Below are 13,658 nucleotides of genomic sequence, written 5' to 3' on the forward strand. Positions count from 1 at the left end.
TATTTCTTATATTGAACATAGCAGGTGCTTTCACATCATACCAATCTTTCTTAGAAAATGGATCAACCACTTTCTTCTTGGCTCCCTTTTTGCCGCCTTTCGTAAGGCGCTTGTTCTTGCCAACCGCCATGGTGCTGATCAGAGAGCCGAAAGAGGAAAACTTTTAAAACCTTACTGAGGACTTCCTTACCCTCACTAACTACCTAAATAATTTCTTCTTAACTCTTATATCAATAGCTTAATGCAGCCTTGAACTCCTGGGCTCAAGCAACCTACCTACCTCAGCTTCCCAAGTAGTTGGGACTACAGGCATGCACCACCATGCCCGGCTAAATTTTTTTTTTTTTATAAATGGGGTCTAGCTATCTTGCCCAGGCTGGGCTTCCTGTAGTTTCTGATCTCTGGATAACACACCTCTCCCATTTTTGCTCTCCCAGTCCTTCCACCAGCTTTATAACTTAACTCCCTGCATTCAAGCAATATCTGAGATGATTTCTGCTTTTTTCTACTGAACACTTACTGATAAACCCTTTTTCCATTTCTTTTCCTTTGTAGATTTGTGTAAATACCCAAGGTTTTATTATTCAGGTGCCTGTCCTTTCTCCTTTTTGCTGAGTTGTTCAATGTGACCTTTCTGATTTTATTTTATTATAATTATTATTTTTTTTTTTGAGACGGAGTCTCACTCTGTCACCCAGGCTGGCGTGCAGTAGTGTGACGTCGGCTCACTGCAACCTCTGCCTCTCGGGTTTAGGGGATTCTCATATCTCGGCCTCCCAAGTAGCTGGGACTACAAGCACCAGCCACCATGCCCAGCTAATTTTTTGTATTTTTAGTAGAGACGGGGTTTTGCCATGTTGACCAGGCTGGTATCAAACTCCTGACCTCAGGTGATCCCCCTGCCTTGGCCTCCCAAAGTGCTGGCATTACAGGCATGAGCCACTGCACCCGGCCCTTTCTGGTTTTAATTTTTTGGTTATCATCATTTCTTCCCATCACACTCTCAACATTGAGGTGACAGTCGACGCTTGCCTTTCATTGCGCTCCTCTGCTCTTAGATCCCTGCTACGTTAAACTACAAAGCAGCTAAAGCACTGGACAACCCAATGCCTTCCTTTGGAACACTGCCACCTGGGAGCATCGCTGAACGTTTTGTACCACTGGGTCATTAGAAACAAGATCTGGAGGTCGCATGTGGTGGCTCTTGCCTGTAATCCCAGCACTTTGGAAGGCTGAGGCCAGCGTATCACTTGAGGTCAGGAGTTCAAGACCAGTCTGGCAAAACCCTATCTCTACAAAAATACAAAACATTAGCCGAGCGTAGTGGCGCACACCTGTAATCCCAGCTCCTCGGGAGGCTGAGACAGGAGAATCACTTGAACTCAGGAGGCGGAGGTTGCAGTGAACCAAGACCATGCCATTGCACTCCAGCCTGGGTGACAGAGGGAGACTTCATTTTAAAAAAAAAGAAAAAAGAAAAAACAAGATCTGCCACAGCGGTGCTCTGCCCCTGTTGAAGGGAACTATGCATAACTAATGAACAGGAAGATAAGTAGCAAAATGCCTGATCCTTCTCAACACGCTTCTAATAACTTCTAAGTTTCCCAGTCCAGATTTCTTTATCTATCTTCTTTCCTTCCTAAATGGTTACTCCAAACCTTCAGACCTAGACATTTTTTAGTCTATAATTGCTCTTCCTTTCCTCCCCATCAGATGGTACTTTTCCCTGCCGAGGATTTACCCAGCTTCTCGGTCACACTGACACACTTGTTTTTTGTTTTTTGTTTTTTCCAGATAGGATCTCGCTCTGTCACCCAGGCTGGGGTACAGTGGCTTGATCTCAGCTCACTGCAACCTCTGCCTCCTGGGTTCAAGCAAGTCTCCTGCCCCAGCCTCATGAGTAGCTGGGATTACAGATGTATTACCACCATACCTGGCTAATTTTTGTATTTTTCATAGAGACGGGGTTTCATGACGTTGCCCAGGCTGATTTCAAACACATGGACTCAAGCAATCCATCTGCCTCGGCCTCTCAAAGTGCTGGGATTACAGGCGTCAGCCACTGCGCCTGACCCAGTGTACACATTTGAAATAAGAGCTGGCTTGTTCTCTAGTTGTGGATGCTGAGACGTCAGAGGTACCCAACAGTCCAGCAGATTTAAGACGGGTCTCTATCTTGTAGCATTGCAAATACCACATGGGATAGATACCAGATCTCTGTTTCAAAGCTGAGGTAAATAATGTTCAGAAGAGTTTACTACTTGTCCAAAGTCACAGAGAGGGTAGGAGGCAGAGCCAGGTCCTGAACCCAGGTCTTTCTGTTGCCACAGCTCCTGCCAAACACTGCAATCAACCGAGGAAAACATAAACGAAAGCACTGGATCTTAAATTCCAACAAAACACTGTCGCTCCCCTGTCAACCTGCTGGACTTCTTGGATAAACATTTCATTTGGGCATTTTTCAGCAACTCTAGAAGGTGTATCAGGAGAACTTCCAGTTCAGAAGGGCCTTCCAGAGTTAGCATCTCCTGAACCATTCACGCATGTGGAATACAATTACACCAACAAGGAGGGCGGTGTGGCAGGCAACACAGGGCATAGAAGCCAGGAAACAGAGTAGGGAGATCATTCGTTTCACCTTTATACACCTATGTTACATCTGCTACAACGAGCTGGATTCTTTTATAACGGAAAGCGTCTAATAACAAAATTAGGAGCTCATGGCAAAGATAGTATTATACGTGCACCAAATCCCATTTTATTGTCTTCTTCCTATGTACACAAGAAGACTATAATTCCCAGCCTATTTTGCCCTTAGATTGGGCCACCATAACTGGATTCTGACCAAAGGGACATGGGCAGAAGGGATGTATACCACTTTCAAGCCTGCCCATAAAATCTCCCATGTCATTATCCATCCTCTCTTTTCCTCTTCCGTGGCAAATTGTTTTTTGAGAGAGGTTCTCATTCTGTCACCCAGGCTGGAGTGCAGTGGTGTGATCACAGTTCAGTGTAGCCTTGATTTCCTGGGCTCGAGTGATCCTCCCACATCAGACTTGCAAGTAGCTAGGACCACAAGTGTGCACCACCATGTCTGGCTAATATTGTTTGTAGATATAGGCTCTTGCTAGGTTGCCCAGGCTAGTCTCAAACTGCTGGACTCAAGTGATCCTCCCACCTTGGCTTCTCAAAGTGCTGGGAGTACAGGCATCATAAGCCACCACACTTGGTCTGTGGCAGGTTCTTGAGGGCACATGATGGAGATGACACCATCACAAGAGGGATGGAGCCTAGATTCCTGAACCAATTATTGGAGGAAAGCCACCACAGAAAGCCACTTGACCTACATCAAACAATAACCTGTTGTATTGATATAAGAGTTAAAAAGAAATTATTTAGACAGATAGTGAGGGTAAGAAAGTCCTCGGTAAGGTTTCCAGCCCCCAAATCATTTCTTTTCTAACAAAAAGCAGCCTGTAAATTCAAGCTGCAGACATAGACAAGCAAGCTGGAAGTTTGCACGGGTGAATGCCGGCAGCTGTGCCAATAGAAAAAGGGGCTGGGCATGTTCAATATGGAGGCTCCCTCTTCCCTTTTCTTTATCAACCATGTGCATAGTAAGGAGCAAACAACATGGCGCCAGCCAGGTAGCAAACCGTTTGCATAATAAAAGATTAGGATGGAGTGGCCACTTTCTTCCCAGGCTATGTAAACATCACACCTGGTCCAACCAATCTTTGGGCCCTATGTAAATCAGACGCCGCCTCTTCAAGCCAGTCTATAACCCCACCCTACCCCCACCCCCACAATTCACCACAGACCGGAAGACCCACGCGGGAGCCCCTCTCTCTCTGCAGGAGAGAGAGCTTTTCTCTTTCTCTCTATTAAATCTCTCTCACACTTAAGCCTCTGCTTTTAAACTCGCTTCTTGTGTGCCCACATCATCAATTTCCTTAGCATGAGATGGCAAACCTCCAGTGTTTACCCCTGACAACAACGCTGCTTCACTAGGAAGTCATTGAAAATAAAAAGTTTCTTTGTTACCGTAGCAAAACCTTACCTATCCTGACTAATTTGGATTTCATATATGCCAGGGGATTCCAATATCCCACAGAAGTCCTGAGAGGGCCTCGTGGTTGCCTCACTCATGGAAACAGCCTTTTGGTGTTTTTAGGACCTGGATTTATTTCAGATTCTAAGTTCATATGAGGATATATTTCTGAGTAGAGTTCCGTTTCCGTCTTCTCCCACTGAATTACCTTATCATTCTCACTTTGTTGTGGTGTGCTTGTTCCAAAGAGAAATAAATCAACAACTTCATCACAAAGCACATAGCACACGTACTTTACATTCTCACTGAAACAAGACCTGAAAAAGGAGGAAATTTTATTACAGTTTTATTCCCCCTCAGGGACCGTTCTGAATTTTACCATTCTAATATTTACTTCTTGTTATGGTAAAACCTTGAGTAAACCATCAGGGACTGAGTTGTTTTAGGCAAGTGTTTCGCATAACTAGAGTTTATGCATTTAGGCATTAAAATGCTGTTGACTCTCACACGTTTGGAAGGAAATATTAAATATGAAATAGGAAGCATAGTGAATGAACTGGGGTGACATATTTTGCCTTTTCATGGCGATTCAGGATTCACCTGAGTTCCTTAAATGTGCTATGCTTCCTGCAGAGGCTCGAGCCATCATCTCTGCCTGGAGCAGTTTTTTCCTTCCTTTGTCTCATTAAATCATTCCTATCCTTTGCTTGTCAACTCACAGAGCAGTTCCCTCAGGCACAACTGTATACATTTACTAAAATTCATCTAACTCTTCACCTAAAACAGGTGAATTTTGTGGCATGTAAACTATACTTCAATAATGCTGTTAAAAACAAAACACACACACTATCCAGGAGGTGATGCATGAACATAACCCCTGCTCTTCTTTAAAATAAAAAAAAAAAAAATTTTTTTTTGAGACAGGGTCTCCCTCTGTCATCCAGGCTGGAGTATGCAGTGGCATGATTTCTGCTCACTGCAGTCTCAACATCCAGGGCTCAAACGACCCTCCTGCCTCCACCTCCCAAGTAGATGGGACCACAGGCATGTGTCAACATGCTGAGCTAATTTTCTTTTTCAGAGATGGGGTCTTGCTGTATTACCCCGGCTGGTCTAGAACTCCTGGCCTCGAGCAGTCCTGCCACCTTGGACTTCCAAAGGGCAAGGATTACAGGCTTGAGTCACCACTATGGCACGTTATCTCTGTGAGCTTCCTCCTAAAACCCATAACCCCAGTCTAACCATGAGAAGAACATTAATCAAATTCTAATAGAGGGCATCCTACAAAATTTACTGAATCAATACTCTTCAAAATTGTCAAGGTCATCAAAAGCAAGGAAAGGATGAGAAATTGTCACAGCTAAGGGGAGCGTAAGGAGACATGATGACTACATGTAATATGGTTACACGGATGGGGTCCTAAGACAGAAAAATGACATCAGACAGAAACTACATAAATCTAATACCTGGCTGGGCATGGTGGCTCACGCCTGTAATCCCAGCACTTTGGGAGGCTGAGGCATGTGGATCACTTGAGGCCAGGAGTTTGAGACCAGCCTGGACAAGATGGTGAAACCCTGTTGCTACTAAAAATACAAAAATTAGCCAGGCGTGGTGGCAGGGGCCTGTAATTCCAGCTACTCAGGAGACTGAGGCAGAAAAATCACTTGAACCCAGAAGGTGGAGTTTGCAGTGAGCCAAGATTGTACCACTACACTCCAGCCTGGGCGACAGGAAAATTCTCCATCTCCAGAAAAAAAAAAAAAAAAAGAAAGAAAAATCTGAATATCTTGCGAATTTTAGTTAATAATAAGGTAGCAACACTGGTTCAATATTGTAACAAATGTACCATACTGATGTAAGATGTTAGAAACAGAGGAAACAGTGCAAGATATATGGGAACTATTCTTTGTATTAACGTCATGATTTCTCTGTAAATCTATAACCATTCCTAAAAATAAAGTTCATTTGGCTGGGCACAGTGGCTTATGCCTGCAATTCTAGCACTTTAGGAGACTGAGGCAGGTGGATCAGTTGAGTCCAGGAGTTCAAGACTGGCCTGGCCAACATGGTGAAACCCCGTCTTTACTAAAAATACAAAAAATTACCCGGGCATGGTGGTGCACACTTGTAGTCCCAGCTACTCGGATAGCTGAGGCACGAGAATCAACTGAACCTGAGAAGTGGAGGTTGCAGTGAGCTGAGATTGCACTACTGCACTCCAGCCTGGGTAGCAGAGACTCTGGCTCAGGAAATAAATAAATAAATTTCATTTAATTTACATTTTTTAGGAATTCCCCAGTTCCCAAGCCAGATCTAATCACCTGCTATGTGTGCATATAGCAATCTGGACTACTGGCTGAATGAATTAATTTATTACCATATGTAATTATATGTTTGTGCATTTTGCTCACTGCCGTATCTTAGTGCAAGGTCAAGGCCTGGCTCTTGACAATGCTTAGTAAGTGCAACCTCACAGAATAAAAGTTTCATGACAACAGGATTTCGTCTGTTCTGTTCTCTGTTGTATCCCCATCACCTAGATGATGTCTGGCACACGGTACACATTCAGTCAGGATAAATTCCTCCCCAAGTGTAGTCAAGAAATCTTTTCCCTAGTGATCCAGGGCTCTCGACCACCCTGGATCCCTTTGGGGTGGCCTGTCTGCTGTGGGTTGGGGTCACAGGCTTGTGGGAAGGGGGGATTGACTTCTCTGGTCCTGGCTGAGGCTCCACTGGGCTCTGCAGAAGGTTTTCAGCTGGAGCAACTCGCTGCTCAGTTAGCACCATTTACCAAAATGAGGGAAAGTAAGAGAGGGGCAAGGAGGAGGTGCAGTTTGAAGAAGATCTGTGAGACATCTAATTGACAAGATCAAGTAGGAAATTGCATACATCTGTCTACAACTCAGGGGCGGCATAAAGCTGCAGCTATAAAGCTAGAATTCATCAGCCTTAAAGATGGTGTCTGAAACCATGAGAATGATAGTGCATTCGCTGCAGGAAACAGCATGGCGTTTCCTCAAAAGATTAAACGTGGAATGACCATAGGATCCAACAATTCCGCTTGTGGGTATATACCCAAAATAATTGAAAACAGGGTATCAAAGAGACATTTATACACAAATGTTTATAGCAGCTTTATTCATAATACCAAAAGGTGGAAGCAACCCAAGTATTTATCGACAGACAAATGGATTTTTTTAATGTGGTCTATTCATACAATGGAATATTATTCGCCCTTGAAAAGGAAGGACATTCTAACCCATGCTACATGGATGGACCTTGAGGATATTACGCTAAAGGAAGTATGCCAATCACAGAAGGACAAATACTGTATGATGCCTTTTTTTTTTTTTTTTTTTTTTGAGACAAGAGTTTCGCTCTTATTGCCACGCTGGAGTGCAATAGTATGATCTCAACTCCCCACAACCTCCGCCTCCCGGGTTTAAGCAATTCTCCTGCTTCAGCCTCCTGAGTAGCTGGGATTACAGACATGTGCCACCACACCTGGCTAATTTTGTATTTTTTGTAGAGACAGGATTACTCATGTTGGTCAGGCTGGTCTTGAACTCCCGACCTCAGGTGATCCACATACCTCGGCCTCCCAAAGTGCTGGGACTACAGGCATGAACCACCATGCCCGGTCTGTATGATGCCATTTCTATGAGATCCCTACAGTAGTCAAATTCATGGAGATGGAAAGTAGAATGATGGTTGCCAGAGGCTGGGCGGGGGAGGGAATGGTGAATTGTTGTTTCGGGGGGACCGAGTTTCTGTTCCGGGAGATGAAAAGGCTCTGGAGATAGATGGTGGTGATGGTTGCATGACAATGTAAACATACTTAATGCCACAGACTGCACAACTAAAAACGGTTAAAATGGCCAGGCACAGTGGCTCACATCTGTAATCCTAGCACTTTCAGAGGCCGAGGCAGTGGATTGCCTGCGCTCAGGAGTTCAAGACCAGCTTGGGCAACATGGTGAAACCCCATCTCTACTAAAATACAAAAAAAAATTAGCCAGGCATGGTAGTGGGCACCTGCAGTACCAGATACTCGAGAGGCGGAGGCACAAGAACTGTACTTGAACTCGGGAGGCAGAGGTTGCAGTGAGTCGAGGTCATGTCACTGCACTCCGGCCTGGGCAACGGCTGGAGACTCTGCCTCCAAAAAAAATTAATAGTAATAATAATAATAATTAACAAATATAAAAATAAAAACAGTTAAAATGGTAAATGGTGTGTGTGTGTATATATATATGTGTGTATATATATGTGTGTGTGTATATATGTGTGTGTGTGTGTGTGTATATATATATATATATATTTTTTTTTCTGAGACAGAGTTTCGCTCTTGTTGCCCAGGCTGGAGTGCAATGGCATGATCTCAGCTCACCGCAACCTCCGCCTCCTGGGTTCAAGCGATTCTCCTGCCTCAGCCTCCCGAGTAGCTGGGATTATAGGCCTGCACCACCATGCCCTGCTAATTTTGTATTTTTAGTAGAGACGGGGTTTCTCCATGTTGGTCAGGCTGGTCTTGAACTCCCAACCTTAGATGATCCACCCACTTTGGCCTCCCAAAGTGCTAGGATTACTGTCGTGAGGAACCACGCCTGCCTTGTTATGCATATTTTACCACAATAAAAGAACTCATTATTATGTACTGAATGCTTCCTGTATGCCCAGCATGTTTTAAGAGATGTCTGTGTTTCAAACTCATTGAATCCTCCTATTTTCAAGGTAGGTACATTATCACCACCATTTTATAGGCAAGGAAAGTAGTGATCAGAGAAGTTAAGTAAAGGGCTTATGCTCACACAGCTTCTAACTAGCCTGGCTAGGAACTGGATTTAGACAGTTGGGGTCCAGCACCCAAGCTTTTTATTTAACATACTGTTTGAGGCTGGGAACGGTGGCTCACACCTGTAATCCCAGCACTTTGGGAGGCAGAGACGGGTAGATCACAAGGTCAGGAGATTGAGACCTTCCTGGCTAACACAGTGAAACCCTGTCTCTACTAAAAATACAAAAAATTAGCCGGGTGTGGTGGTGGGCGCCTGTAGTCCCAGCTACTTGGGAGGCTGAGTCAGGAGAATGGCATGAACCTGGGAGACGGAGCTTGCAGTGAGCCAAGATCGCACCACTGCACTCCAGCCTAGGTGACAGAGCCAGACTCCATCTCAAGAAAAAAAAAAATACTGTATGAGCTGTGAGAGATTACCTCACTACTACAAGAATGTATGTTTTATATTAACAAGTAAATTTTTAGGCAGGGTGTGGTGGCTCACACTATAATCCCAGCACTTTGGGAGGCCAAGGTGAAAGGATCACTTGGGACCAGGAGTTCAAGACCAGCCTGGGCAACATAACAAGACATTGTCTCAAAAATAATAATAATAATTAGCCAGGCATGGTGGTGGCACACACTTATAGTCCCTGCTACTTGGGAAGCTGAGGCAGGAGGATTGCTTGGGGCTACAGTCAGCTATGATGGCACCACTGCCTTCCAGCCTGGACAGAGTGAGACCCTGTCTCAAGAAAAAAAAAAAAAAAAGGGCCAACCACAATAGCTCACACCTGTAATCCCAGCATTTTGGGAGGCCAAGGCACTTGGTCACTTGAGGTCAGGATTTTGAGACCAGCCCGGCCAACATGGTGAAACTCCGTCTCTACCAAAAATACGAAAATTAGCCAGGTGGTGGTGCACGCCTGTAATCCCAGCTACTTGGGATGCTGAGGCAGGAGAATCGCTTGAACTCGGGAGATGGAGGTTGCAGTGAGCCGATATAGCACCGCTGCTCTCCAGCCTGGGTGACACAGTGAAACCTGTCTCAAAAAAAAAAAAAAAAGTAAAAAGAATAATTTTTTACGAGAATTTAAACGAAGACTGAAGTTACAACTCCTAAGCAGCTAGGCACTGGCCTTTTGCCATGTTCAGACAGCACCTCCCTGCGTAGGGCCTGGGGCTGCAGAAGGGATGAGGAGTTCAAGGAACTGAAGCGGGAAGGACAGTTATCAGACCATTTTATCATCTCTGAAAAATTGCTCTATGGCCAGGGATGACCCCTGGAAATACCCATCGGAGGTTTCCTGCCATGTGTGTAAGGCCAGGGGGGCAGTCCACAGCACCTTTCCCTCCTTGGCCCTTAGGAGGATTCAGCCCCGACTCAGACCCTCTCGGCCAAGAAGCCAGAGCTCCAGTTCCAAGGCAGGTGAACCCAGAAAGGAGATCTGCAGCTCCCTGGCAGCTGAGGGACAAGCTGGCTATGCGATTTGGGGCTGCTGTGTTGTGTTATCAATGAAACCTCTCAGACAAAAGCAATGCCAAGGCGTGGCTACTCCAGACCTGCAGCTCAGAAACACACAGGGTCCTCACACGGCCTTCCCTCTGCGTGTGTCTGTTCTAATCGCCTCTTCTTAGAAGGGCACCAGTCATTTTGGACTACGGCCCACCCTAAGGGCCTCATTTTTGTTGCTGTTGTTGTTGCTTTAAACCTTTATTTTGAGTTCAAGGGTACATGTGCAGGTTTGCTATATAGGTTAAACTCATGTCATAGGGCTTTGTTTTACAGATTACTTTGTCACCCAGGTACTAAGCGTAGTACCCAATAGTTATTTTTTTCTGCTCCTCTCCCTCCTCCACCCTCTACCCTCAAGTGGGCCCCAGTGTGTGTTGTTCCCCTCTGTGCGTCCATGTGTTCTCATCATTTAGCTCCCACTTGTAAGTGAGAACGTGGGCTCTTTGGTTTTCTGTTCCTGCATTAGTTTGCTAAGGAAAAGGGAAGGGCCTTATTTTAACTTCATCACCAGTTTAAAGACTGTATCTCCAAATGTGTTACATTCTGAGATATCAAGGGTTAAGTCTTCAACACATGGATTTTGAGAGAGACATAATTCATCCTGTAACAGCATATAAATAAGTAACGATGCCCCACCCAATAAAGCCCTAGCATAATTCCAGTCAAAATGATTTGTTTAACTTATTGAAAAATAGCTAAATTTTTACCAAGGGAGGCAGAGAAACTGAATTGTTTCGTCATCTTCATTTCTGCTCTCAACTGCTTTCGAACACTATTTCAAAAACATCTATGATAGTTTAAACCTCAGAACTTGTTAGCTATGGTTTTTCTCCCCAATGTTGTTTTGTTTTGTTTTTTTGAGATGGAGTCTCGCCTTGTCACCCAGGCTGAAGTGCAACGGCGAGATCTCGGCTCACTGCAACCTCCACCTCCCAGGTTCAAGCGATTCTCCTGCCTCAGCCTCCCAAGTATCTGGGATTACAGGCACGTACCACCATGCCCAGCTAATTTTGCTAATTTTTTGTATCTTTAGTAGAGATGGAATTTCACCATGCTGGTCTCGAACTCCTGACCTCATGATCCACCCGTCTCAGCCTCCCAAAATGCTGGGATTACAGGCATGAGCACCACGCCCAGCCTGTCTCCACAATTTTTTAATACTTCAGCTGATAATCTATCCCCAAACGAAGGTAAAGATCAAAAAACAACCCAAAGTGTTACTATCATCTGTAGCCCACATAACATAACCAGCACAAGAATCCAGCCTCTGTGATCTTTGTTGAAATAACATCATTGATAATTTGATCATTGATAATTTCACTGTTGATAATTTCACCAAGAAACAACAAATGAGAACATGTGGGGTAGTCCCTTGATTTCTTTTCTGTCCATCGGTATTTTACTTTGTTGACAACCTTCTTTATGTTGAAATCAGAATCTTGCTTTTTTCTCTCATGCTCATGTCCCAGCATCGTGAACAATGATTCACTTACATGTCGAATGGCTGCATAATAACATTGCATGGTCTTTCATCTTATTTACCTAAGCATTGTCCAATTGCTGGACATTGGGTTCACATTTACAAATAATGGTGACAGACATTATTGTCATATATCCTTTCTGGTTATTTATCTTTTTTTGAGACAAGGTCTTGCTCTGTCAACCAGGCGGGAGTACAGTAGCACTATCAAGGCTCACTGCAGCCTCAAACTCCCAGGCTCAATTGATCCTCCCACCTCAGCCTCCTGAGTAGCTGGGACTCCAGGCACATGTCACCACACCCAGCTTCATTTTGTATTTTTTATAGACACAGGGTTTCACCATTTTGCCCAGCTGGTCTCAAACTCTGGCCTCAAGCGATCCTCCCACTTCGGCCTCCCAAAGTGCCGGGATTACAGATGTGAGCCACCATGCCCAGCCTTGCTGGCTATTTTTTTAGGCTAATCGAGTTTCTATAAGTGAAGTTACTCTGTCAAATATTCACTTTTTTGAAAGTGAATATTTTGTTTGAAAGGCTTTTGGAATACAGGAAAATATCTGTCTTTTCAGGTTCTTTGAGTTTACCACCTCTCAGCCACCCATGCCATGTTAACCCAACATTTGGTCCTATGTTCCTACACAGGATGTCCTCACCCTCTGCCCTCCTTCCCACTCAAAGCACAATCGTGAGTTCTAATCATTACGGGGTGCTGTGACAGGTGCTGGGAATAGAAAGGTCATACAACTGCCAATAGGGGACGAAGGGTAATGAGGGGCGTAGAAGAGCTTGCGTTTGTCATGCACTTCTCTGAAGAGCTGAATGGTTTTCAGAGACGTGGCCTTTTCCATTTTCATAGGTGTGTTGTTTTTCCTTCTGAGTCAGAGCCAAATATAAACATTATGCATTGGCTTCTATTTACACATCCACTCCTGTTCTCTTGATACTCCCCAAAATGGCTTTTATAGATGGGACTTCAGGTTCGTGCAGATGACAAAAAAGCCCCAAACTGATCTGCTTATCTCTCACCACTAAGACCCATAGGAGTAACAGGCATGGTGACTCATGCCTGCAATCCCAGCACTTCGGGAGGCCAAGGCGGGAGGATCACCTGGATCGCCTAAGTCCAGGAGTTTGAGACCAGCCGGGCAACATAGTGGGACTTTGTATTAGTCCGTTCTCATATTACTATAAAGAACTACCTGAGACTGGGTAATTTATAAAGGAAAGAGTTTTAATTGATTCACAGTTCCACAGGCTTAACCGGAAGCATGACCAGGAGGCCTCAGGAAACTTACAGTCATGGCAGAAGGCAAAAGGGAAACAAGCACGTCTTACCATGGCAAAGCAGGAGAGTGAGTGAAGGGGGAAGTGCCATACTTTTAAACAACCAGATCTCATGAGAACTCACTCACTATCACAGCAAGGGGGAAATCCGCCCCCATGATCCAATCACCCCCTACCCAGTCCCTCCTTCGACACGTGGGGATTACAGTTTGAGATGAGATTTCGGTGGGGACACAGACCAAACCATACCAGACCCTACCTCTACAAAAAATCGAAATTAAAAAATTAGTCAATGTGATGGTGTGTGCCTATAGCTACTTGGGAGGCTGAGGTGGGTGGATCCCTAGAGCTCGGGAGTTGAAGGCAGCAGAGAGCCAGGATTGTGCCACTGCACTCCAGCCTGGGCGACAGAGAGAGACCCTGTCTCTAAAAAAAAGAAAGAAAAAGAGGCCGGGCACGGTGGCTCAAGCCTGTAATCCCAGCACTTTGGGAGGCCAAGACGGGCGGATCACGAGGTCAGGAGATCGAGACCATCCTGGCTAACACG

General features: G+C 44.9%; 1 protein-coding gene across 1 annotated transcript in view; it reads right to left on the reverse strand.

Annotated features, from left to right (window-relative positions):
- LOC105530562 (40S ribosomal protein S3a-like) overlaps positions 1-13,658 on the reverse strand; it is a 91,528-nt gene that overhangs the window by 721 nt on the left and 77,149 nt on the right. The window contains exon 2 of the mRNA XM_011968153.1: positions 42-134. Coding sequence (XP_011823543.1) covers positions 42-134 — 93 coding nt within the window. The remainder of the gene's footprint in view (positions 1-41; positions 135-13,658) is intronic.

Source organism: Mandrillus leucophaeus, unplaced genomic scaffold (assembly GCF_000951045.1).
Source record: "Mandrillus leucophaeus isolate KB7577 unplaced genomic scaffold, Mleu.le_1.0 Scaffold83, whole genome shotgun sequence".
Lineage (NCBI taxonomy): Eukaryota > Metazoa > Chordata > Mammalia > Primates > Cercopithecidae > Mandrillus > Mandrillus leucophaeus.